We start from the raw sequence: 26,184 nt of genomic DNA, 5'->3' as shown, positions 1-26,184 counted from the left end.
GATGGGGTGGGATGGGGTGGGATGGGACAGGGCTGTTCCTCTTCTCTGCAGAGCTGGGTTCCTCTGGCAGTGGCTTCACCTGCCCAGGAGCTTTGTGCAAACAGACAAAGGGGGCTCTGGCCAGGGTGATGTGGTGGTATTGGAGTGGTGACATTCCCCGCTGCTGCAGGTGGCCAGGTCCTGGCTACAACTGGAATGGCCAAATCACTCAGGATTCAGGGTTGGGCAAGGCCATTCCAGCTGGGATTTCCATCAACCAGATGTGTGAGCATTTTGCCTCCATCCATGCAGTATCTCCGATTGCCACACTTGATCAAGGCTTCCTTCTTCTTGGAGTGACACAGGTAGCACCATGGACTGACAAATTCCTGTCCCTGGGATGACAAACTCCTGGCATGAAGAACAGGCTCCAGGCCCCTGCCAAGCTTGTCCAGCACAGCCTGTTGTGTCAGCAAGGAGGCACCAGTTCTGCAGGTGAGTGCTGGAGCCCTGTATGTTCTCCCCTGGCAAATGGTCGTTTACAGTAAAACACTATGGAAAATTCAAATTTAAAAAAAAAATAATTCAAGTGAGGTGGTGCATCCACAGGAGGCCCAGGAGAGCCGGGCACTGTCAGCCATCAGTCCTGACAACACTGTGGTGCAGCTTCCCATAAATATTGATGGATAAATACCTGATTTGGACCACAATTTCAGCCCCCTCCCCAAGCCCAGCACCCAAAAGTTGAAGGCCAGCAATGTGTCACAAGCTGTCAAAGTCTACAGTCCCCTGACCAGAATTGATCCCTTCAGAACTGGTCATCTGGTCTCTGGCCAAAGGCATGCACTGGTGTGGGCACACGTGTCCTCACGGCCAGCCCGCGCTGGCACAGTGAACTGGTTATACTGGGCACTTCAGCCCCACTCAGACCACCCCAAAAGCAGCAGCTGGGAGGGTCAGGAGACAAGAGCTGCTCATGTGGCTCATAAATGAGTTCATTTCAGGTCATTGGCTTCTTCAGGCGGCTGCTTGGTTAAACCAAGGAGATGCTCCTACTTCTCTGCTGGCCGGAGCCCCTCCGGGGGTGGTGGTGGCCTGGTGGGTGGCAGGGACTGCGTGGCTGGAAGGGAAGACAGGACAGGTCAGTCCTTGCTGTGGGCAGCCCTGCTGCAGGCTGAGCCTCCACACTGCTGCCCTGCCTGGGGGCACAGCCTCCTTCCCATTTCCCTCCCCACTGGGAGATGGGAGCACTGGTCGCAGTCTGTGGGTTTGGGTCAGACCCTCCTGACCCCACCCAGCACCCACAGGGGTCACTCTGAGCCAACAGGTTCAGTGATGGTTTGGGCAGAAATGAGGAGTGTGGGGCTTTCCACTGTGGTTCATGCATGGGATCATTGTTCCAGTGCGCTCATTAGAGAGTGGGATTTGTGCCCTGGCTTTTTTGGGGCACATCCGTGGTCAGGCTGCTGAGCACCTTTGTTTCTGAGACCTCACAAACCTCCCTGGTGACTGCAGTGACAGCAAACAGGTCAGACCAACCGAGGGGCTTGGGAAGAGGTGAGTGCTACCCTAAGTGACAGGATTGAGTTGATTCACTGCTCCCAAACCCAACCCCCGGGACAGGACCCCCAGCCTGAGCAACAACAAGGTCCAGACATCCCGGGAAACCCAGCAGGGTGAGTTTGCACGGATGTTTCACCTGGGAGGAGGCGGGGAGCTCTGCTGGGAGCAGTCTGTGCCAGGCTGGCACTATCACTGAGGTTCTGATCCGTTCTGTCACACAGAGCAGCCCCAAAGCACCCAGAACTCAACCCACACACACACATCCCTCATGGCACCGGGATTTCAGGATGGCACAGCCTGCAAAGGGGATCCAGTGGGAGCAAGGGCTGCACTTGTCCCTTCCCTGGCCTCACCTTCCCGGCAGGTGTGTCCCGTGTGTCCGTCCAGGCAGAGGCACTGCCCGTTCCGGGCGTTGCAGTAGGAGCTGTTGGGGTCGCACTGGCAGGACAGGCGGCAGTCGGGCCCGAACTGGGTGGGCCGGCAGTCTGAGGAGGGTACAGAGCTGCTCAGGCTGTTGCCCGTGGCAGCAGCCAGGCAGGAATGCTCAGAGCTTTCCTGGGATGATGCAGGCAGTGCCTGCTTGTGCTGGGTGCAGGGTAGGGCAGAGAGATTTTTGCTGGGGTGACACAGGACATCAGAGCATCCCCAGGCCACCAGTATGTCCCTTCAGCCTTTGATCCTCAGCCTTTTGACCATGTCAATCCGAACACACGAGCTCTGGAGGCTGGGGGAGGATTTCCATTCACATCTGACTACGAACAGGGGCCAGAGAGGTGAGTACCACTGCTGAAGCATTGATTTAGAAGAATTAAAGACTTTAGTCAAAATAGATAGTGCTGAGATAATGTAGCTAGGACTTCCCTTTTAATTAACAGAAGCCAGACTGAAGGAACTGATAATCATGGAAGGAACTGATAAATCATGGAAGGAACTGATAAATCATGGAAGCTGTCAAACTAGGCTTTTGCATCCTGAATAATCAATAGACCTCATGAATACAATACAATCATAAATCAAACACTCCTGGAAAAAAACAGGATTTAGCTGTCACTAACACTAAAGGTTAAAAAGTCAAGGGAGGAAGACCCATCTTACTTCATCATTTTGGGACCCCACCCTATAAAAAAGACCATCACCCATTTTAAAGAACAAGCTACACATGCTTAATGGCTTTTTGGGCTAATTACCATACGGAGCGGGGAATGGGATGTACCAGAGTTATGAATATGCATTTGTGTTTTAGGTATTCAATACTCCTGTAGATAAAAGACCCTGTGATCATCTGTAAATTGTGCATGTGTATTTGGGAGGTATCCCGCATGCTGCCCAGCATCGTAATAAACATACACTTTCTAACTTTAAACTGTTAGAGAGTCTTTGTCCGTCATAGTTGGATATTGGTATTAGATTAATATCCATAGTTTTTTAATAAATCACTGCCCCTCTCACTCTATGAGGTGACACACACCAGGAAAAAACCCCTTCCAGCTTCCTAAGATCAAAACCCCCATGACAGAACCCCCTTCCTCCCCTGCCCAGTGAGGCCCAGCTCACCTGCAGCACACCTGGGGCCGGTTTTGCCCGGGGGGCACAGGCAGCGCCCCGTGGCCGGGTCGCAGGGGACATCACTGGGGCAGTCACAGAGATGCTGGCACCCCTCGCCGTACGTGCCTTCCTCGCAACCTGTGTGAGACACAAAATAGAGTCCATGCCCTGCATGCCCGCCCCTTGGCATCCCCCTGGACCACACTGTACCTGTGTGACAGCGCTCTCCGCGCAGCCCCGGGGGACACCGGCAGCGCCTGGTGACAGGGTCACATCCGGCGCCGCGCTCGCAGTCACAGCGCTCCCGGCAGCCCTGACCGTGGAAACCCGGCGGACAACCTGGCACGGGAAAAAGCTCATTTGTAGTGGTGTGGAGTTGGGTTTTTTAATTTTTGTATAATATTGTTATTAAGGTTTTGTAAGGTTTGATTCCTACCTCTATCTCCCTTCCCAGATACCTGTAGTTAAGCCACACAAATTCCATTTTATTTCCCTTGATGGCCCAGCCCAGGCCCAGTCTATTGCATGTTATCAATACCCAAGGCCAGTGCTTTTTCTCTCTGTTGATAGCCCTGGTTCTGCCCATTATGTGTCTCTCAATAGCCCAGGCTAGCCCACTGTATGTCTTTGATAGCCTTGGCTCCAGTCGTTAAGACACTATTGTATCTTATCTGTGTACACACCCAAGGTGCTTGATAGCCCAATCAGGCCAGATGGCCAGACAGGCCTCAGGTATCATCCCACCCTTCCAACCCTTAAATGGTAATGTAACATCCTCTATGATTTGGTCACACCCCTTAATTTCCATGAGTAACACCCCTGTTATAAGAGCAGGACAGACCCAAAAGTCGCTCTCTGGTCTTCACTCTCGGACACGCACTCAAGCTTTGACTACCTGGGCCTTTGCCCTGAATAAATACCTTTTTACCACCGATTCTGCGTAGCTCCATCTCTGAAATAAGCACACTTCTGCTCGAGGTCTGGACCTGCCTAAAACTTCAGCATATCAGGACAGAGCCCAGCAAGCCGGGGGGCTCTCTGGGAACGGTGATACTCATTAGAGCATGGCTGAGCGGAACCGTGTGACAGAGCCTCAGCTGGCCCAGCAGGGAGAGGCAGAGAGCTTTTCCTCCCAATGTGAGCCCGGGCGCTCCGAGCCGCGGCCGCACAGCCCCGCGTTCAGCTCCAAAGCCCCGCGCTCATTTGACACATCCTAGGGGACAGTGTCCCCTCCCAGCAGTGTCACACTCTCCCAGAACCCCACGCAGCCTCAGCAGCACGGGGCACCAGGAAGTGTTAAGCACTTCTGTAATTTCTTTCCATATAAATTAATGAAGAAACCCACTCAAAAGGTAGACTTTATGTTGTTTTTTTTAAAAAAGAACCAAGCTAGGGTCCTGTCAGCTCCCCATGGCTGTATTTCAAGCTGCCTGTGTATGCATAAGAGACAGACCCAGCCAGCTGTGGAGCTATTGGGAAAAAGCCCCCAAAAGTCACTTTTTTATGTGCAACTTGTCCTCTCTGCTGTGTTTTCCTCCCTGAAGCTTGTCCGGAGGGGCATTTGCTCGGTACCCAAAACCTCCGGGCACTGGGGATGTGTGTCCCTTGGGAGGGGCACCGCTGTGACCATGCAGAGATCAGAAATCACCTCTCTGTTGCCTGAGAAGGGCTCGTGTGAACCCTTGGAAAAGGGACAGCCCTGCCGAGTGTGACACCAGTGTCACACCCGTGTCCTGCGGTCCTGCTCTCCGGACGAGCTTTAGAGACCCCCCTTTGAAGCATTAATTTAGAAGAATTAAGGACTTTAGTTAAAATAGGTATTGCTGAGGTAAGATAGAAAAGCTTCCCTTTTGTTAACAGAAGCTGGATTTAAGGAACTAATAGATCATGGTGCCTGTCAAACTAGGCTTTTGCGTCCTGAATAATCAATAGACTCCATTAATACAATCCAATCATAAATCAAACAGTCCTGGAAAAATAGGATTCAGTCATCATGTAACACTAAAGGTTAAAAAGTCAAAGCGAGCAAGACTCATCTTTCTTCATCATTTTGAGACCCTGCCCCATAAAAAAGACCACCGACCCATTTCAAAGAACAAACTACACATGCTTAATGGCTTTTTGGCTATTAATTACCATACAAAGCGGGGAATGGGAGGTACCAGAGTTATGGATATGCATTTGTGTTTTGGGTATTCAATACTCCTGTACATAAAAAGACCCTGTGATCATCTGTAAATTGCGGTGTATATTTGGGGTCGTCGTAATAAACATACACTTTCTAACTTTAAACTGTTAGAGTTTGTTGTCCAACTGTTGTCCATCATAGTTGGACGTCGCCCCTAATTTTCTTGCTTTCAAGTGTTTAAACCTTTGCAGCACCATTCTCACGCTGCTTGATGTAAACAATGTGTATTCTTAAAATTTATCTATATGTTTTGCATAGTTGTTCTCTGAGAGGAGAACATAACTGATAGTCATAGTAACCAATAGAGTCAGGAGGTTGTAACCTCCTTGGGCCAATCATGGCCCTTTGTAAGTAGATTAAAGTCAAATATTAAAAAAACCTTCCATGTTTGACCCTGCTGCTGCTTGCTATCCTCTGTGAGGTCCACACCCACATCGCAACATGTCACCCCTCTAAGTGCAGGGGTAACATCTAAAAACCCCAAATGTGTAAAAACGGGGTCCCCCATCACATCTGGTGACCCCTTCGTGTCTAGGTCACAGTTGGATATTGGTATTAGATCAATAGCCGTATTTTTTTTTAATAATTCACCCCCATGCCCCGAGGCGAGGGTGTCCCCGCTGCCAGCACTCACTGTGTTCACACAGGGGCCCGTAGTGGCCGGCGGGACAGTGGCAGGTCCCCGTGGCCGGGTCACAGGTGGCATTGTGCAGGCAGGAGCAGCGCAGCTGGCAGGAGGCACCAAACATTCCCGGAGGACATTCTGTGGGCGAGAGGGAGCGGCAGAGCTGCTCAGCAGCCCCACACCTGCGCTTCAGAGGGCTGTGCTACAGCAAGGCTGGCACAGTGGGGATAACAGGACCCAGTATGTGAGCTCCACAGCCACTGGGTCCATGCGGGACAATCCATGTTACCTAATTCACAGGATTTCCCCATCCAGCCCGGCGCACAGGAGCAGGAGCCATCGGTGGTGTCACAGAGCCCCCCGTTGCGGCAGGAGCAGCGCTGCTGGCAGCCTGGCCCGTACCGGTGCCACTCACAACCTGCGGGGCCAGAGGCAGCAGCCATGGGCAAAGGGACCACGAGCAGAGATCTCAGGGCAAGGAGAGAAGTTCCTGCCCAGGACCTTTCCCAAGGCACTGCCTGACAGTCTGTCCTGGGTTAGTATAGGATGTGCACAAAGTATTCTATTGCCATCATCATGAACTGTTGAATCCAATTGTTGGAGCAGTGTTTTCACAGGCCCCCTTCCTTTGGGTTATCTTCTGTTAATGGCCCAGCAAATGCCTTGCTGCATGATTCATGGATAACTCTCTCCAGGAGTTATCTCTGTTTAATGGGCCATCAAGTACACCCTGTATGACTCCTCATCATCCCATTGTGAGATGCTCCGCCCAGGGGGAGGAGCCAAGCATTCTCACCTGGATATAATCTGGGATTTGGGACAGTACACGCAGCCCTTACCCACTGGATTCCCAGAGCTACCAGACCTTTCTAGGGGATCACTGCTTCAGGAAGATCACCTCATCTGGACGGCTTCCACCACCCTGCTCAGGTTGTATTCTGACTCTGTCAGTGGTCTTTTGTATTATTGCATTTATTTTATTTTACTTTTTTCCTTTCTTCTTATTAAATTGTATTTCTGACTTGGAGCCTCTCACTCGTTTTGCTTTGAAACCATGACACAGTCCTGATGCCCGAGCCCACACTTGCCTTGCTCACAGGTGGGGCCAGCTCTGCCTGGAGGGCACACACAGTCTCCGGTGACAGGGTGACAGGGAACACTGGCCCCACAGGGGCACAGCCCAGCACAGTCCTGGCCATAGCGGCCAGCGGGGCATCCTGGAGGGAGGAAAAGCTTGGTCAGGCCAAAACAGGGCTGGGGAAGTGGGAAGTGGGAGAGGGAAAGTTTTGCACAGCACTGGAGCTGAGGGATGGGAGGCAGAAAGAGCCTCCTGCCCTGCCCTGCCCTGCTGTGCCAGAGAATCATGGAATGGTTTGGGTTTAAGAAACCTTAAAGATCATCTGTTTCCAACCCCCCTGCCATGAGCAGGGACACCTCACACTAAGCCAGGTTGCTCCAAGCCCTGCCCTGCCGTGGCTGTACAGCAATACAGCAAAGGCACGGTTGTGTCAGGAGAAATCACTTAATTGTAAAATAGAGCAGAAAAAAGTGTTTTCATGCCTAAGGCAGACAGCAAACACGGTCATCTGCAGGGTCCTTCCCTGGGACACAGCAGGAGGGGACACTGCTGCCAGGATAGGTGGACAAAGGACACGAGGAGCTTTTCTCAGGAGTCAGTCCCTGGTTTGCAGCTCATCCCCCGCAGGATCAACAGCCTTTCTGCGGGCAGGGTCTGCATCTCCCACCCCTCACATCCCCCTGAGGAGGCTCCCTGCTTTCCCAGCCCCTCTGGCCACAGCAGCTCTCACCGATGCCGCAGTCGGCGCCGATGAATCCGGGTGGGCAGTGGCACATCCCCGTGGCAGAGTCACACCTGCCCCCGTTCCTGCACCGGCACCGCCTCGCACAGTCACGGCCGTACCAGCCCGGGGAGCACTCTGAGGGGACAACAAACAGCGGCCTCAGGGTCTAAAAACACAACAACGAGGTCCACACATCCCAGAAAAACCCACCAGGGTGGGTTTGCATGGATGTTTAACCCGTGAGGAGGCGGGGAGCTCTGCTGGGAGCAGTCTGTGCCAGGCTGGCACCATGGCTGCGGTTCTGATCCGTTCTGTCACACAGAGCAGCCCCAAAGCACCCAGAACTCAACCCACACACATCCCTCATGGCACCAGGATTTCAGGATTGGACATTCTGCAAAGGGGATGCAGATGGACCAGAGCAGGACTCACCCAGCTGGCAGTCAGGACCGTGGAATCCGGGGGGACAGACACAGGCCCCGGTGACAGGGTGACATTCCTGGGTGGCTCCAGGACACTGGCAGATCTGAGCACAGCCCTCCCCGAAGGTCCCTGGCAGGCAGGCTGTGAGGAGAGAGGGCACCAAGGTGGCTCAGGAGCCATCCCACCCCCTCCCTGCAAGGCTTTTTATAAAGCATTTTATTTTAAGCTAGGATTTAGAGAGCCTTTTATGGCAGTAAAATTCCCTGCCACCCAAAAAGCAAAGGGACTCTCATGCAAAAGGTTCATTCACTCCAGGAAATACTTGCATTGAAAGAAAAGGCAAGTAATTAAAGGAATTAGATGCCTTTTGCTGTGCCAGCCCTACCTGCCCTCACATTTCTGCAAACTCCACACACAGGGATGGCATACCCAGCACTGTCCTCTGCGTAAGGAATGCGCTCACACACCACTGTCTCTTCCAGACTTGCTCATACCCACAGGAGCTCATTTAAATAGTGATTTATTGCTAATCCTCTGGATAAATCCCCAGCTCTGATTTCCCACTTGGCTCCCTCTGCCCCGCTAACATTCCGCAGGCATGCACCCAGCTGCCAGACTGGGAGTTGCTCCTTGGCACAGCTCTGCTCTCGGGCTGGTTTTCCTTGTTTATCTTTTTCTTTTTTTTTTTTTTTTTTTTCCCCTTCTATTTTCTGTAGGAATTGCTTCACCCATCACGTTCCCAGGGCCTGGCAGCAGAGCTGCCAGAGGATCATTCCCATCTCCGTACGTTTTTCACATCCAGAGCCGGTCAGTCCTGGCGGGCAGCCGCACTGCCCGGTGACATGGTGACAGGGCACTCCCAGGGGACAGGCACAGCCACTGGCACAGTTCTTCCCAAAGAAACCTGGCAGGCAGGCTGTGGGAAAACAAACAGCGGGATGTGAGTCTCCTGCCTAGATTTTAAGTTGTTGCTTAGGCTTGGAAGGCTCCTGCCCCAAAGCCGAGCCAGCCCAGCAGCATCTTGTATCACAGCGTCAAAATATTTTGCCACTACTGGTAATTCTCATTAAAAATGAAGTTTCCCTCTTCCCAGGCTCTGGAGCAGTTGATGTTTCCCTGGGTTTCTCTTACCCAGGGGTGTTCCTCACCTTTCTCACAGCGCCGGCCCCTCCAGCCACGGGGACAGTCACAAACACCAGTGATGTGGTGGCACGAGACATTGTCCCCACAGTCACAGAGCTCCTCACAGCGTGCCCCAAACAGCCCCTCCGGACAAGCTTCAGGGAGGAAAACACAGCAGAGAGGACAAGTTGTACAAAAAAAAGTTACTTTTGGGGGCTTTTTCCCAATAACTCTACAGCTGGCTGGGTCTGTCTCTTGTGCACACACAGGCAGCTTGAAATACAGCCATGGGGAGCTGACAGGACCCTAGCTTGGTCCTTTTTTAAAAAAAATAACATAAAGTCTACTTTTTGAGTGGGTTTCTTCGCTAATTTATATGGAAAGAAATTACAGAAGTGCTTAACACTTCCTGGTGCCCCGTGCTGCTGAGGCTGTGTGTGGTTCTGGGAGAGTGTGACACTGCTGGGAGGGGACACTGTCCCTCAGGATGAGCAAGAACCAGTGAGGTGATTTGTGTGGGCAAGCCTCAGCTGCCAGCAGAGCTGTTTACAGCTTCCTAAAGGGAAAAACATTCCCAGCAGGAAACCTGAGAGTGGCTGGTGGCAGCTGAGGCTCTGGTGGCAGCTCCCTTGTGCCACATGTCAGTTGGCAAGTGCTGCCACTGGACTTTACACCCTGATTTAAGGACGTGCCAAGCTGAGGTGTCATGACCCCAGAAGGGAAGAAGCTCAAGGATCTCTGCTTGGTGTGCTGATACGTGATGAGGTCACTGCCCTGAAGGCCAAGAGCCTTTTCAAACCCTTCCTCATGGGGAGCAGATTGCCAGGTGTGTGTCACATCTAAGGATACAGCAAACATGGAGTCACCAAGGGACAGATGCCATGGGACTAAAGCCAGGCCCTGAGGGTCAGTGTGATACAAGGACACACAGAAGGAAGAATGGAAAGGGGACAATCCACTGTTACCCTTAAAATAATTGTGGCAGAGGAAGGTCCTCCTTTGGCATTTTGGTTTCACCACACAGAGTTGCTGCCCTGCCTTCATCCCTATTTGGAGCCTCTGTTTTTGCATTGATGCCTTTGGGAATCCCACCCCCCTTCCACCAGCACTGCCACAGGCTGCTCTGAGTGTGCACTGGCCCTTTCAGGACAGCCCTCAGATGACAGGAACCAGCTGGGATTGGAACTGGGTGCTCTTTAAGGTCCCTTCCCACCCAAACCCCTCTGTGATTCAATGGAAGGAGAAAGAGCAGCAATGGGCAAAACCGGGGCACAGCTAAAGCCATGGCACTGCCGGCTCCCTGCCTGCTGAAATCTGAATTTTATATCTTTGGTTAAGCCCCCAGACCCTCCCTGTGCAGCACCAGCTGCTGACAGAGCCATCAATGCCCAGCCCAGCCCCCAGGTGCCCCACTCACATCTCTCGCACTTGTGGCCGGTCCAGCCGGGCTGGCAGAGGCAGTGCCCTGTCTGGCGGTCACAGAGCCCCCCGTGCTGGCACTCACAGCGCTGCTGGCAGTCCAGGCCATGCTGCCCCTGGGCACAGGCTGGCAGGGGCACAGGGTGAGACACTGTCCTGGTACCCACCTCCCCAGCTCCCAGCTCCCACCACCCCACACATGCAGGAAGGACCATACACCCCAACCCCTTCAATGTCACCTCCAACCTCTACAGGAAAACCATTCCAAACCAGAAGCTGTTTGCCCCAGAGGCATTTCCCAGGCTGTTTCCTCACCCAGCTCGCAGGCCAGCCCTGTCCAGCCTGCAGGGCAAGCACAGGCCCCCGTGGCCGGGTCACAGGTGCCGCCGTTCTGGCAGAGGCAGCGCTGCTGGCAGTTCTTCCCGTAAAAACCCGCCGGGCAGGCTGAGGGAGAAACAGGACAAACATCCCTGTCAGGACACAGCTCTGGAGGCTTGTGCCACACTGCCAGAGCTGTGGGTGGATGGTCTGATACAGAACAACACTGATTTTGATGCCAGAGGAGGCAATGACACCCCCAAGGCTGCTCAGCTGCCCACAAAACAACTTTTGGTATTTCACCTGCTCAGGTAAGAGGCAGCAGTGTTCTGCCCACCCTGAGGAATGGCAGGGGAAGCTGGCTGGGCTGGGAAGGGTTACCTTGCTGGCACGAGGGTCCTGTCCAGCCCTCTGAGCAGAGGCAGAGGCCGCTGATGTGGCTGCAGGTGGCATTGTTGAAGCAGTGGCAGATCTGGCTGCAGTTCTGGCCGTACCTGTTCTCCTGGCACGCTGCAGGGGAGCAGAGCAGGCAGGAATGGTGGGAATTACAGCAGCCAGGCTCCTACCAACCCTCCCCAAGGGCTGGGAGAGGATCTGTCAGTGGTGGTTGGCTGCTGTGTGAGGGGGTTTTGTGGTGTCACAGGGAAATAATGTGTCCTACAGGCCTGACATTCGAACACAGACACTGCAACCATCATCTGTTTGGAAGCAGTTTTGCTGGATGCCCAAGCCCTCATTGCATCCAACCACAACATGCTCAGGCAGAGCCCCCCAGTCTGAACCCAAATTAAATTCCACATGGAGAAAATCATGAATGGGGAATGGACAATCCAGTCCTCCAGTTCCTATGACTTGGCAGCACAGACACCCCTGGCTCTCAAGTGCCCATGGAGGGCAGGGTGGGCACCTCATGCAGACACCCACCCTGGGCACAGACACCCACCCTGGGCACAGCGGGGGCCAGTCCAGCCCGGGGGACACTGGCACTGTCCTGTCACAGGGTCACAGTGGGCACCATTCAGGCAGTCACAGGCTTGCCGACACTCCAGTCCATAAAATCCATCAGGGCAGGCTGTAGAAAACAAAGGAGAAATCCACACAAAATGCAGAGCTGGAGCCCTCCCAGAGGAAAAAGGGTGCCTGCCCCTTGGTGGCCAATGTGAGGCTGCACCAGTGTGACAGCCAGTGCTAAGGGCTGCAGATTTTGGATGTGAGTCCACTGTGGACATTCCAGGTACAGGAGAGGGCAGTGGTGAATCAGGAGAGTGATGGCTTTAGGTTCCTGACCACGGAGAGGCTGCTGGGGGAGCTGGATCCCTGCATCCAGGGACCCCTCCAAGAGGCTGCTCCAAGACCCTGTGTGCAACATGTACACACTTGGGGGACCACGACAGCTGCACAACCACGGGGTCGCCTATTATTTACATTTTCATAGCTTTTTTTTTTTTTCCCCTAGACCTTTTCCCTCCAGAAATAAAACCAGAGGCAGCAGCTTGCAGACTTGTTGTTCCTTCCATGACCATCCTGAGGAATTCTCTTTGCTGTAACAGGACAACAAAGTCAGACAGGGAGCACAAACCCTGTGGGATGGAGCCCTGGTCCCCAGGGTTGGGTACTCACCGTGCTCACAGAAGGTTCCTCGCCAGCCTGGGCTGCAGGTACAGGCCCCACTGACGTGGTCACAGGTGGCTCCATTGTCACACTGACACTGGTGCCGACAGCCCAGCCCAAACCACCCTTCTGGGCACTCTGAAAGAAATCAGATTGAGGAGTCTGTCCTTTCCTGGGTCCCAGAGAAGCTGTCCTAAGGAAGGGGCTTGGATTTGAATGGAATAAAAATATCTGTCAGCTGCTTTTTGTTATAAGTAAGAACCAGTGGGTTCTAACCTGCCCCTTACAGGTGTGTACCCACATTGCCCAGCCACCCTGGGGACAGGATCAGCATCACAGCCAGGGAAGGGGACTGGGCTGGAGCTGTGCCTTTCCCTGAACACCTGAGCCCCTGGGGGGTGTGAAGGCAGGCAGGGCAGGGGCAGCACTCACTCTGCTCACAGTGGGTGCCCGTGTACCCGGCCTCGCACAGGCACTGCCCGGTCTCGGCGCTGCAGCTGCCGTCGCTGTTGCTGCAGTTGCAGGTGTGGGCACAGTCAGGGCCCCAGTGCCCCAGGTCACAGGCTGGAAAAACACAGCAGGAGCCCATCACTGGTGTGTACCCAAGAGCACAGTGTGGAGACAGCCTTCACCAGCTGCCACAATGTCCCTTGGGCACAGGGACAAACACGGCTGCAGAGAGGCCAGTGGCACTGCCAGCCCTGGACAGACAGAGCAAAGAAACCAAAAGGATTTCAGAGAGATTTCCCTGGAAGAGGCACGGCATGAAGATGAGAATGGAGGGATGGCAGCACGGTTGGCACAGGTCAGAGTGGCCCAGGAGTGAGGGTGACAGAGCACAGGTGCTGTACCTCGCTGGCAGTGGTAGCCTGTCCAGCCGGGTGGGCAGCTGCACGTCCCTGTCACCGGGTGGCAATGTCCCTCGTTCCCACAGCTGCAGCTCAGCTGGCAGTCAGGGCCGAACCAGCCGGGTGGACACACTGCCAAGGGAAACAGGGAGGGACTGCAGGTGGCTCTTGGAACCCTGGCCCTCAGCAGAGCTGCTGGTGGCAGAGCCGTGAGCACTGACACAGCTCGGACACCCCGAGTGCAGGTGCTGAATGGGATGAGAGGCTCAGCATTTTGCCTCCCTTTCTCCTGCTGCAGAAATTACCACAGTGGAGATGGGGCTAGAGGGACTTTGAAGTCCCCAGCCTGCACCCCAATGAGTGAGGAAGCAGAGATATGCAGTGTTCAGCCTGCTGTGCTGAGCATGGCAATGCCTGGTCAGTCACTGGATGCTCCACTTGTTGGAACAGATGCTCCAGCTCAGCTGAAATAGCCCCATTCCAGCTGGGGATGAACATTCCAGCTGAGGGACCCACCCCAGCCTGCACTCACCATCCTGGCAGCGCTGGCCAGTGTAGCCAGGCGGGCACAGACAGGCTCCAGTGGTGGGGTCACAGCTGGCGTTGTTGGCGCAGTCAGGGCAGATCTCCTGGCAGCCCGGCCCCCAAAGACCCTCAGGGCAAGCTGGAGCGTGAGCAGACAGAGAACACACAGCACCGGGATCAGAGCCGAGGTGGCAGAGGGAAATGTGTGACCTTTTGGGCTCCCTCTCGCCCTCATTGCCGTGCTCATGCAAGACGTGGACTTTTGTTACCAGCAAGCACAGCACGGCCGTGCCTGTTCCACAGGCAGCGTGTGAGCCCTGTCTAAGTGCTATTCTGAGCTCACTCCACGATTTTCATGCCAATTTTGGATTTGCATCCACTTGCGGGGAGCTCCAAGGGCTCCTCAGTGGGAAATGGTGCTGCTGGCACAGGGACTCGGCAGCTGCCGTCACACCATGGACAAGAACATCAGTCACTGCTCCAGGACCCGCTGGGAGTTGCAAAGAAGGAGCAAAAGGCTAAACTGCTAAAACCAGGGCAAGAATCCTTCTCCAACTGGTCCTAAGCTGCTCCAGGGCATGGAAAAAAAAAGGCAGCTTGAAATGTATGGTAAGCACTGTGCACACGTAGTTTCATTGCTCAGCCAAACTCTTAGGAGTAGGACATCTCGATGTGACTAATACCTTCCAGCTGCTACAATATTGCAGAATCATGCAAAAGCTTTCAATTTCAGACTCTCTAGTTTTCCAGCAGTTAAAGAGTAATCTGGTGAAGGCAATCAAAAACGTGCATCAATACAGAAAGGTTCCTCTCCTACACTGAGGACTCTGACAACCAAAAACATCTTCATCTTTTTCACTGGGTTGTTTAAGACTCACCATTGAAAGCTGCAAATTTTTCTAATTTTCCACAAAGATGATTCTGACTGCACTGGGTATTTTTTAAATGAATTTTAGTTTAAAAAAAGCAATAGGTCTGCACCTAAATCCCTCCCTCTACACCACAATCCCTGAGTGTTTGCTCTGCTGCCCGTGCTCACCTTGGGCACAGTCGTGTCCAGTCCAGCCAGGTGGGCAGTGGCACTGCCCCGTGCTCCTGTCACAGGATGCTTCTCCACAGGCACAGGAATGCTGACAGCCTGGCCCAAATGTTCCCTCAGGGCACTCTGTGAGAGAACAGCAGGGTCAGAACTTGCCCCCAGAGGTGAAGTAAAAGAGCATTTTACCAAAGCGGCCCTGCAGGCTGAAGGAGCCTCTGGGTTTGAGGGAATAGCCCAGCTGTGAGAGGTTCCCACTTGTGCTTGTGGTTTAGTGGGCTTGGTGTTTGCTCAAAGGTTGGACTTGGTGATCTTGGAGGTCTTTTCTAAGAGTAATGATTCTGTGAGCCTGGGTGTGACCACTCTGTGAGCCACTCTGGTCACCTCCAGCATTGCCACCACTGCTGGCCTGGTCCGTCTCCCTGTCAGCTCTCTCTTGTTGTGTGTCCTTTCAACAAGTATTTCTTCATGCAAGAGTGACCACTCACATCCCCAAAAGCTGAGGCCAAACTGGTTTCCAGTCTTTGGACAAAGACTCTGCCCAAGCCACTCTGCTGTCTCTGAGCTGAGGTGGGGTCACAGCCCCACACCAAACCACCCCTTGGCTTTTCCAAGATGCCGTGAGGGTTTTTACCTCTCTGGCTGAATGCTTCCAGGGTCTGAGCACCAGGATTTTAAGAAGCAGCCAGGTTTGCAACAGCACACAGATGGAAAACATGAAAGAAGGAGCATCCTCATCCAGAGCAGGAATATTTCCTTCCCTCTGCCCTGGATGCCAGCGTGGTTCTGCTGATCCCGGCTCAGTTTCATCTTTGTACCCCATGCCACAATTTAGCAATGAGCTGGTGACGTGCACACTGAGGGCCCCAGACCAAAGATCCTTAAATCCTCTCCGAGTCCCCCACAAGAGCTCCACGCTCACCAAAGCCAATGTTCTGTAAAGCTTCAGCAGAGGAGAACACACCGGCACTGACAAACCGCGGAGGAAACGCAGCGCCTCCATTTCCAGTGACACAGTGGAGTTTTTGTTATTCCTCCTCTTTGCTAATTGATGGCAGATGTTTGTCTTCACCCTTTAATAATTTCCAGATCCGAACAACAGCCAAGAGCCTACTATTTCTATACAAATATTTGTGTTATTTCCTGTAACTCCCCCCCCTCTACAGCCTTCAGCTCCTTTCTTACCCTTTTTAAAAATATCCCAAGCAGGAGCACCCAGACTGACAAGGCTCCAGGGGCCACAGAATCCCACCACAGGGGATTTAGGGCTGTCAGACCCTGCCAGGGAGCACAGCCCTGCAGGAGCTGCTCCCATCTCTCCTGCCAGCACCATAGTAGGACTTGCATTGGGATTTTTGCTGCCTTCTGCAGCTCTTTATCCAACCAAGTCCTTTCAGAGATGGGGCTCTGCACCATGACCTAGTGCTGGCAGATCAACGAGGTTGATGGTTGCAGCTTCTGGGCTGGGGTGAAGCAGTGCTTGGCTAAACATTAGTTAGTGCAGAAACTCCTGGGATGCTCCAATCCAAATCCAGATAGCAGCCACTTCCAACCTCTCCATGCAGTGTCTTCTGCTGCTGCAGTCTGCTTTAAGTGTCCAACTTTTTTTGCATTTTCTGCAGGACCCAAGCAGCTGGAGTGGGTTCAGGAAGCCCCAGCCTCACAAGAGCAGGAGTGGGTTGATTTTTCAGTCGCCACTCAGCTCTGTGGTTGGCAGAACTTATTCTTTTCCAAGCATCGTGTTCATATTTTGTAATCATCACCTCGTGCCAATGACTCACTGCCTTTAGGTTCTCTCAAAGCACCTTTGTCTGCCCAAAGTGAAGCTCTCTGGCACACAAACCACCCCCAGGATTTTGAAATCTGCACCCTCAGAGCCTGAGTTTTGGACACAGTTAGACACACACAGAGCTGGGCAGTTCAGTCACCGTCCCAACAACTGGCCCTTCATGGGAAGAGCATAAAACTGCTCCAGGGAGGTTCATAAAGAGAGAGAAGTTTGAATCCTAATGTAAATTAAATGTAAAATTTTACTTGCAGTACAAAGTGCCCTTGCCCTTGCAGATGAAACAGAGTTTCAATAAGGAATATAGAACAGAGCAGAAAATGTGATACTGTTGTGCTGGGCAGGGATTGCCTGAAAGGGAAAAGACATCAAGGCCAAGGAAAGATAATTAGATCCCAATCACCTCCATCTACCAACACAGAGATATCCAGTGGCAGGGGGAAGGGAGACCTTGCTCTCCTTTTCTGAATCAGGCTCATTTTATACAAGGAATTCACTCTCTCACTTTAAAGAGGCAGAAGCATCTCACAGAGAGCTGTGGATGGCAGCTCCTGTGTCCCCTGAAGTCTCTACTGACCATCCATCAGATCATCTGCAGTGGGCTGGGGCTCTCAGGGGATTCTGGAAGTGCTTTTGTGTCATTTTATAAAGCAAAATTGTGAGGATTGGTGAGTTTCCAGCACACATAGAGTGGCCCTGCCTTACCTTGGTCACAGTGCTCGCCGTGGTACCCTGGGGGACACTCCTTGTGACACTTCCCGGTGACAGGGTCACAGGGCACTCCTGGAGAGCAGCTACACTTCTTCTTGCAGCCATCCCCATAATAACCAGGGTCACAGCCTGTGAACAACCATCATTAGAGAGAAAGAAGCTCTGAAATTACTCCTTGCCCCTGGCAGAGCCTGGCCCTGGGTGCTGAGTGTCCAAGTTCCGCACCCATTGTCACAGCTGTCCCCACCACTGTCACAGCTGTCCCCAACCACCACACAGCTCCTGCTGACCACTGAACGTGGCTGAGTGTGAGCATGCTGTGCTCATGAGTGAGCAAAAGGTGAGACAACCTGGGAGGGTGGAAAGCAAGCATAGCTTTGCCCTGGGAAAATTAAGGGAAAAGAGGCCATGGGAGGAGAAAGGGGGATGCCCTGGGGATGCTTTGTGAGAACAAAATGACACCAGATGACACCAAGGTGGGTGTGAGTGTGGATCTGCTGAAGGGTGGGAGGGCTCTGCAGAGGCACCTGGACAACCTGGAGAGATGGGACAAATCCAGGTTTAACAAGACTAAAGACCAGGTCCTGCACTTTGGCCACAATGACCCCTGCAGTGCTGCAGGCTGGGGACAGAGTGGCTGGACAGTGCCCAGGCAGAAAGGGACCTGTGGGGACTGATGGACAGCAGCTGGACATGAGCCAGCAGTGTGCCCAGGTGGCCAAGAAGGCCAATGGCACCTGGCCTGGATCAGGAATGGTGTGGCCAGCAGGAGCAGGGCAGTGATTCTTCCCCTGTACTCAGCACTGGTTGGGCAGCACCTCGAGTGCTGTGTCCAGTTCTGGGCCCCCAGTTTAGGAAGGAGATGGAGGGGATGGAGCGTGTCCAGAGAAGGGCAGCAAGGCTGGTGAGGGATCTGGGACACAAGTCCTGTGAGGAATGGCTGATGGAGCTGGAGTTGTTTATCCTGGAGGAGGCTCAGGAGAGACCTCATCCCTCTCCACAACTCCCAGACAGGAGGGTGCAGCCAGGTGGGGTCAGGCTCTGCTCCCAGGGAACAGGAACAGAACGAGAGGACATAGCCTTAAGCTGCACCAGGGGAGGTTTAGGCTGGACTTTAGGAAGAATTCTTCACAAAGGGTGGTCAGGTGTGGGAATGAACTGCCCAGGGAGACAGTGGAGTCACCATCCCTGGAGGTGTTTAAGGAGAGACTGGACTCAGTGCCATGGTCTGGGTGACAAGGTGGTGCTGGGTCACAGAAAAGACCTCAGAGGTGTTTTCCAAGCCAGCTGGAGGTGTGTGTGTGTGCCTCACTCACTGTGCTCGCAGCGCCGGCCGCGGTACCCTGGTTTGCAGCGGCAGAAGCCGTCCCTGGCATCGCAGTCCCGCGAGTTGTGCTGCAGGCACTGACACTCCTGAGAGCAGCCGGCCCCAAATGCCCACTTGGGGCACGCTGCAGGAAAAAGGGAATAGCTGGTCAGAGAGCCAGGGTGAGGGGCAGGAACCTCCTTGCCAGAAGGGCTGGAATCCAAGGGTAGCCACGAGGACAAGCGTACCCAAGTGGCAGAAGCGGCCGTACAAGCCAGGATCACATAGACAGGCCCCGTAAATCCGATGGCAGTGACCCCGGTTGGCACAGTTGCACTTCTTCCTGCAGTGCTTCCCGAAAAACCCCTTGGGGCACCCTGGTAACAGAGAGAGGATTCTTGGGAAGATGAGCCAGTTTCAGCAGGTCGTTTCAATTGAGAGAAACACATCAGGACCAGAGCTGTGTGAGGCCAGGGATGCAGGGAGGGAAGGGATGCAGCCAGGGGGAGAGACATCAGATTCCCTGCACCAGCTCCAAATCAGCTGTGCATTGTCATAGGGGATGTCACTTGCTGCCACTCGTGGTGGTGCTCCAGGGCACTCATCAGCCCTGCACTCACTGTGACCAGCAATTCTGCTGGTTGGGACAGAAATAACCCACTCACAGGGCTCTGAGAGGTCAAGGCTGTCCCCTGTGAGAAAGCAACCCATGAGGCTGCTCCTGTTGAAAAGCCACAGGGATATTTGCACTATTAAGTGAATAAAATTATTGTTTTTTCTCTGTTATGCTAAAGATCTCAATATTGGAAGCACATGGAAGACAGGCTGTGTCAGCAGAGTGCTCTGGCCAGCAGCTGCCCAGCAGCACGTGCCTTGTCCCTATGAACAGAGGAGCAGAGGAAATGCCAACCCAGGGACAACAGAGCAATTCTGCATTGTTTATTTTTATTCTACTTTCCTGTTTTCTCTCTGTCCCCCTCAATCACCTCCTTCCTACAGAAAGAAGAGGTTGAGGTATCTCTTGTGTTCATTTGCATTCTGCTTCACTCTCCTCCTTCAGTAATAGTTCCCATATGCTCCCAATATGTGACTGAAGTCCTTTTGTCTGAATCTCTGATTGTCTCCCTGTTTCTGGTTTGCAAATTATGCCCCCCAAATTTTAACCCTTTGGGAGCAAGATATGAGCACCACCAGCAGTGACACCTCCTTTGGGTAACTACTGCTGTCATGGCTTTCCAATGCTTCGGGTGGAAAATACCTCTGTGGTTTCCATGGAAATTAACCATGGAAATTGTGGGTTTGACATTCTTTCCTGTGTCTGCCACTGAATGCCCCATGAAATAGAGATCTCTGCCTCCAGTCATGGATGAGCAGTGAATAGGGACTACAAAGGTCTTTGAGTGCAAACACAAGACAGAACACCTGGAGCACTGTTTTGTGGGGGAAGAGTGCCATTTACCACTCCTTTTTGCTTTTTAAAATGACATTTTTCCACACAAGACTCGGTGGCTGATGGACTCAGATGGGGCAGGAATGTGTTTGAGCCGCTCTCACTGGGATGGTTCAACAAGAGAGCTGAGAGATGCTGTTGATGAGCAGCTACAAAAGGAGCAGTGTAGGGGAAACACTTCCAGGCTTCAGAGAAGCACATCTGGGACACCAGAGAGCAGCACCAGTGATGGCCAGAACCATAATAAATATGGTTTTTTATATAGATATAAATATAAAAACCCCATAATACATATATAAACCAATATATATATACACCAATATATATATAAACCATAAATGGCTGATGCCATTTATCCAGCGATGGCACCAGCCCTCACAACGCTAAGACATTGACACCAGGAGGGAGGAGGACAGGGATGGCACCACTCCTCACAGTGCTAGGACACTGACACCAGGAAGGAGGAGGACAGGGATGGCCCCCAGCACCACAAGGAGGGGGGAGGAGACACTGGACTCACCATCCTGGCAGAGCTCTCCGGCCACTCCAGGCGGGCAGCGGCAGGCGCCGGTGGCCGGGTCACACGTGCCACCATTCTGGCACCGACAGCTCTGGCTGCAGTTGCTGCCAAAGGTGCCAGGTGGGCAAGCTGGGGAGGGAGAGGGAGATGATGCTCAGCCTGGCTGCAGCCTCGCAGGGCTGCATGCACTGCACATCCAGAGCAGAGGACAGAGCTGCCACTCACTCTGGTTGCAGAGCACGCCGGTCCAGCCGGGCGGGCAGAGGCAGCCGCTGCCCTCGGCGGTGCAGGTGGCTCCATTCTTGCAGTCGTCACAGGTCAGGCTGCAGTCAGGGCCAAACGTGTGCTCCAGGCAGACTGCAACGAGAGGCACTGCAGGTGAGAACCTCCCCCAGGCTGCTGCAGCATCCTGGGGAGTTTGGGCAGAGATACCCCCGTGTGGAGGCTGCAGCAGAGCTGAACGCAGGAAAGGCACTCAACACACGCCTGGTGTGTTCACCAAACAAATAAACCCAGCCTGCATGGTTATTCCTGAAGAGTTCCAAGCAAAGCATGGCACTGACCGCTGCTGCAAAATGCCCACCGAATTTCTCTGACAGCGTGTGCTCCCCTCGTGCTTCCATCTCCTCCTCCTCTTCCTCGTAGTCGTCGTTGAAGAGCTGGGTGAACTCATCTCGCAGGATGGCCACGTGAGGGATGGGCCGGATGACGGGGCGCCGGCCATCCAGGGCCTCCACCGTGTCCTCTAGGGCTGGGGGAGAGGGACAGAGGTGACAGCGTCACAGTGGGAAGGGACACAAGTCTCTGGGAGGTGAACAGTGGGGCAGGACCTCTGCAACAGCACAGGGAAACCAGAACTCTCCGTAGGTCTGGGGTTTGCAGCACTGATCTCGCCCTGTTTTCACTCCTCTAAAGCTTTCACAGGTTGGGTGTTCAGGGATTTTTTAGCTGGAGTGGGCCCAGGTCAGGCCTGTGACCTTGAGATCTCTGTACTGCTACAAATAAGTAATCTATTATTTCTTATAAGGAAAAGCTCTAGGGGCTGGTGGCTGTGGAAGGGGCTCTGGCTCCGTGTTTAACATGGAGACATCACTGCAGAATGTGTAGCTGTTGGAGGTGTTGCTGTGCCAGAACTCTCTGCACTTCTTTGGACAGTGCTGTGATCAAGACTGGCTTTCCCAGTCTGGGAAAGCTTTCAGGGTTGGAGTGAGGCCCTGCCACTGCTCAGGTGCTGTGAAGGAGTTGAAAGAGGTGAGATGCAGGGCTAGGGAGCTGCAGTCTGTGTGGTCCTGGCTCGGACAGGAGGCAGAGGAGGGACCCCCTGCCCAGCCTGAGGCAGCTCAGACAAGGCACTTACAGATGCAGCTCCTTCTGTCTTCATCCAGCTTGTGTCCAATGTTACAGCCACACTGGAACGACCCTGGCTGGTTCTGGCACGTGTGTTCACACCCTCCGTTGTTTGCAGAGCACTCATCCACATCTACAAAACAGGGGACACTCCAGTGGGACAGGAGCAGTGACAGGGGACCAGCCATGTCTGGCCATGCAGCAGGAATAGGCTGGTGGCATCCTCTCTGCTAAATATGTGAAGTTATCGACTCTAAAAATGGAGTTAAACCACCTCAGGGATTAGGGATGCCTGGGTTTCAACAAAAAAAAAATGTGTTGGGCTTCAATTCCCATCCATTATTAATTGTGCAGGAACAGGTGGGTGTGTTTGGCTTCTTCCCCTGGGAAATGTTGTTGAGAGCTTTAGAAGTGAGAACAATTAACAGGGGGATTTTTCCCCACATTCTTTCTGTTGAAAAGGTGACTCATCAGAAAGCTGGCAGGAAAACTGGTAGGAGCTGGGAGAAACTGGAAGAAATGCCTGGCTGTTCATAACCAGGTGAGACAATTGCTTGTTCTCCTAATTAAAAGCTTCATTAGTCACCATCTTGGCTGTGTTTTATACAGACATTGTTAATTGTCTTCATCCCTTGGGTGAAAGTGATGGGCAGCCTTGCCCTCTGGAGTTGAAAATCAAATGGTTTTTGTGAATTAATGGGGTCAAGCTCACTCTGAGTTAGCCCAATCTCACCTTGATGTGTTCAAAAATCCCACTGCCCCTCTCCAGCTGAGCTGGGCTTAGTGTAGGGGTTAGAACTGAGCTGCCCAACACTAAAAAAAACTGAGGAGAGTGACAACAGGCAAATCAGAATTAGAGGCACCTATTCCCTGCGTGTCCCTGGCTCTGCCTGGAGCACAGTGAGGTGCTAGCACTCACCATCACAGCCACAGCCATCCGTGCTGAGCCTGTACCCGGCGTGGCAGGAGCACTCGTAGCCCCCAGGGTAATTGTAACAGTCTTGCTGACAACAGTGAGAGCCGGTGTCACACTCATTGATATCTAAATGAGAAACAAAGGGTGTTAATACACCGGGCAGAGTGGTGACAGGAACTGTTAAACTGCTCCCTGACTAGTTCTGGTGAACTTTAACTGATCTGCTGCCAAATGCTGAGCCAGGATTCTCTAAGTTCCTCTTGAAATCAGGGAGCTTTGTGTTAGCAGATCATCCTCCCCATGGAGGGAGGAATCCTGAGTCCTTGAGGGAAGCTCATTGTGATTCCCAGTCGGGGATTGTGGTTACAGGTTTTGTGTCCTTACAAGCAGGGTGATTCCACCTGACTGACTCCTGCTTAGGGCAGTTTCATCCAGGAAAAACTAATTAGTTTGGAAGTCATAATTGCTGTCCAAGTCGTAAGTGCTGTCCAAGTATATCCTGAGGGAAGTTTGGGGATATCTCTGAGCAGAGCAATATTTCATCTGCTCTCACTTTCCATCAGTTTCTATCCTCTTTATCCTGTTTGAAGTGCACATACACAGCAGCCAAGAGGGATCCTGACCTAAGATCCCAAGAGGGATCCTCACCATTACCTGGGATGTGCTTGGAAATCAAGGTCTGGCTTTTTCCTGCTCCTTACCAGTGCACGACTTCTGGTCCTCTTCCAGCCGAAAGCCAAAGTTACAGGTGCAGACTGGGCCAGAGCTGGTGTGGTGGCACACGTGGGAACAGCCCCCATTGTTGGCTTCACAGCTGTTCACAATCTCCATCTCTATCCCTGGAAAAGGCAGCCTGGCTTAGGATCCTGTGGGACACATCTGCACACACCACTGGCCTCTCCCTGCCCCTGGTGCTGAGCCCCCACCAGCTCCTGGCACTGCATCCCTGCTGGAAAAGGGGATCTGCAGTGGGAAAGGATGGAAATAGCTCAGCACAGAGGCCACTGCTGGGCTGGGAAGTGGGGTATAAAAAGAAACCTCTGGATCTCACGCAGCCTCTTAGGGACAGGGTCGTGGAGCAGGCTCTGGACAATCTCTGGGATGAACAGGCTGCGGATGAAACTGCTCCTATTCCTGCCAAGCAGCAGCGTGTGCTGCCAACCAAAAGTTGGCTCAGCCTCAGAGCAGAGCTGTTGTGGTGCCAGGGAGAAATGGGAGCAGCAGAACACAGCTAAGTAGGGAAACATCCAGATGCCTACAGCGAGAATCGTTAGCTCCTGACATGTCAAGAGTGGTCGGCACAAACATCAATTGCAGCCATAGATCATCCGAGCTTGGCAAGGTTTCTGTAAACTTGTCTAGTTAATTAAGCTTTCTTAAACTAAAAGGAACTTGTTTCATGGAGCTTTGACTCAGTCCTGAACCTCAGGAAAACAATTCCTGCCTTCAAGAACACTGAGTTTTTCGTGCATGCAGGCCCGAGGAGGATGAAAGAAAGGGAGTTTGATGCTTCCCAATGGATTTGTGCTTGTCAAAAACAAAAGCTGTGCCACAGTGGAAGGCTTTTTCCAGATTTCACAGCATGACTGTCATCCCTCTCTCCCCTTTTCTTATTAAAGCAGCACAAACAGGGTTTTGCTTAAAAGAAAAGTGCTAGGAAGGGCAGGGAGAAACACCTTTCATGTGGAAAGGCTGCTTTGCTGACCCCAGGGCAATGTCAGTGGTTATGGTGTGAAATTGCCTGAGTCCCTAAGAAGAAAACTGTGTACAAACTCAGCCTCTTAAATCTCATATTATCACCCTGGTGCCCCACATTGCTTTGTCTGATGTCTTTCAAGAGCCATTTATGGCCTGCAAAGCCTTGCTCTCATACCCGTGCCAAGCTCCAGCAGGGCACAAGGGACCCTCAGAGCTCCAGTGACACCACTGCCAGCACTGGGACTGCCACGGTGGCTGTCATCTGTGAGGGGCTGGTGGCTCTGGCTCAGCCTGGCCCTGCTAGGGTGCACCAGCTGCATGAAGCTGTGAGGACAGCCCAGCTCACTCTTGCATCATAGAGTTTATTTCTTTCCTTGATGGGAGCAGATGTGATCCCTTCACTGGCTGGATTCCTCCAGCGACACATCTGCAGCTGACTGAGCTTGTCCAGCAGAGTCCCCAAGAGCAGAACTCACCTTATTCAAAGCCAAATGGCTCTAAATCAATCGCCTTAACCAGCTAAAGTGGCTTCGTGATGATTTTAAAAGAGCAGACCAAGATTTTTATCTTGGCAGGGGAGTAAACAGCCCCAAAACTTCTTGTGAAATCCTCCAGCACAGATTACCACAGCCTGGCCCTGGGGATTCCCAGAGGGCAGTGACAAACACGGCTGCAGCAGCCCAGGTGTGCTCTGTCCTGCTGGGCAGGGCTGAGCCCGCAGTACTCACGGTAGCATCGCTTGCCATCCGCCCCCAGCTCGTAGCCCGGGTTGCAGGTGCACTTGAAGGAGCCCCTGGTGTTGAGGCACTGGTGTGCACACATGGCCAGCCCTGTCAGGCACTCGTTCACATCTGGGAGAGGGAGAAAGGCATAAGATAAGTAGGATGAACCTGAAAAGTCCTCCCAAAGGGACTGTTGTTATGATATTTGAGGTCTGCACTGGTTTCTCGCACCCTGAAGTCTTCATTGGGGTCCAGACCAACAAAGACATAGAGTAAAGAGTTTGGACCTGCTGTAAAGCTTGGCAGGAGGTTGGATTGCATGACAGTTGAGCATTCACAGAATCACAGAATCAATTAGGCTGGAAAAGATCTTTGAGATCATTGAGTCCAATCTGTGACCTAAAACCACCTTGTCACCAGACCATGGCACTCAGTGCCACATCCAGTTTATTCTTAAAGAACAAAAGATAGTGACTCCACCACCTCCTTGGACAGCCCATTCCAATGCCTGATCACCCTTTCAGGGAAGAACTTCTCCCCAGTGTCCAGCCTAAACCCCCCCTGGAGCAGCTGCCTCTTGTCTATCGAGCAGGGCTCCTGCACAGACACCTCCTGAGCCATCCAAGGCAAAGCACGTACTTCCCTCCATTCTGTTCACACTGAGCACTCCCTCATCCATGAGACACAGTGGTTTTCCCCCAGGGGAGCTCTGCAGGGCACTCAC

The 26,184-nt window shown here is 52.9% G+C and overlaps 1 protein-coding gene across 1 annotated transcript in view; it reads right to left on the bottom strand.

Moving 5' to 3' along the window:
• Window positions 1-26: 26 nt before the first annotated feature.
• Window positions 27-26,184, bottom strand: part of MEGF6 (multiple EGF like domains 6) — a gene marked incomplete at its 5' end in the record, with an annotated part of 81,355 nt that continues 55,197 nt past the window's right edge. Inside the window, 29 exons of the mRNA XM_083876986.1 lie at window positions 27-1,099; window positions 1,896-2,027; window positions 3,097-3,426; window positions 5,910-6,038; window positions 6,190-6,318; window positions 6,983-7,117; window positions 7,709-7,837; window positions 8,135-8,266; window positions 8,913-9,041; window positions 9,274-9,402; window positions 10,665-10,793; window positions 10,982-11,110; window positions 11,366-11,494; window positions 11,928-12,056; window positions 12,605-12,733; window positions 13,028-13,159; window positions 13,447-13,575; window positions 13,976-14,107; window positions 15,008-15,133; window positions 17,496-17,630; window positions 18,818-18,952; window positions 19,056-19,184; window positions 20,778-20,906; window positions 21,003-21,134; window positions 21,361-21,528; window positions 22,135-22,257; window positions 23,044-23,166; window positions 23,742-23,879; window positions 25,467-25,589. Of these exons, the coding sequence (XP_083733112.1) occupies window positions 1,032-1,099; window positions 1,896-2,027; window positions 3,097-3,426; window positions 5,910-6,038; window positions 6,190-6,318; window positions 6,983-7,117; window positions 7,709-7,837; window positions 8,135-8,266; window positions 8,913-9,041; window positions 9,274-9,402; window positions 10,665-10,793; window positions 10,982-11,110; window positions 11,366-11,494; window positions 11,928-12,056; window positions 12,605-12,733; window positions 13,028-13,159; window positions 13,447-13,575; window positions 13,976-14,107; window positions 15,008-15,133; window positions 17,496-17,630; window positions 18,818-18,952; window positions 19,056-19,184; window positions 20,778-20,906; window positions 21,003-21,134; window positions 21,361-21,528; window positions 22,135-22,257; window positions 23,044-23,166; window positions 23,742-23,879; window positions 25,467-25,589 (3,941 nt within the window). The 3' untranslated portion in view covers window positions 27-1,031. The remainder of the gene's footprint in view (window positions 1,100-1,895; window positions 2,028-3,096; window positions 3,427-5,909; window positions 6,039-6,189; window positions 6,319-6,982; window positions 7,118-7,708; window positions 7,838-8,134; window positions 8,267-8,912; window positions 9,042-9,273; window positions 9,403-10,664; window positions 10,794-10,981; window positions 11,111-11,365; window positions 11,495-11,927; window positions 12,057-12,604; window positions 12,734-13,027; window positions 13,160-13,446; window positions 13,576-13,975; window positions 14,108-15,007; window positions 15,134-17,495; window positions 17,631-18,817; window positions 18,953-19,055; window positions 19,185-20,777; window positions 20,907-21,002; window positions 21,135-21,360; window positions 21,529-22,134; window positions 22,258-23,043; window positions 23,167-23,741; window positions 23,880-25,466; window positions 25,590-26,184) is intronic.

This window comes from Zosterops lateralis (assembly GCF_965231275.1).
Source record: "Zosterops lateralis genome assembly, chromosome: 22".
Classification (NCBI taxonomy): domain Eukaryota; kingdom Metazoa; phylum Chordata; class Aves; order Passeriformes; family Zosteropidae; genus Zosterops; species Zosterops lateralis.
The sequence above is the reverse complement of the archived record's forward strand: the minus strand, read 5'-3'. Positions and strand labels throughout refer to the sequence as shown.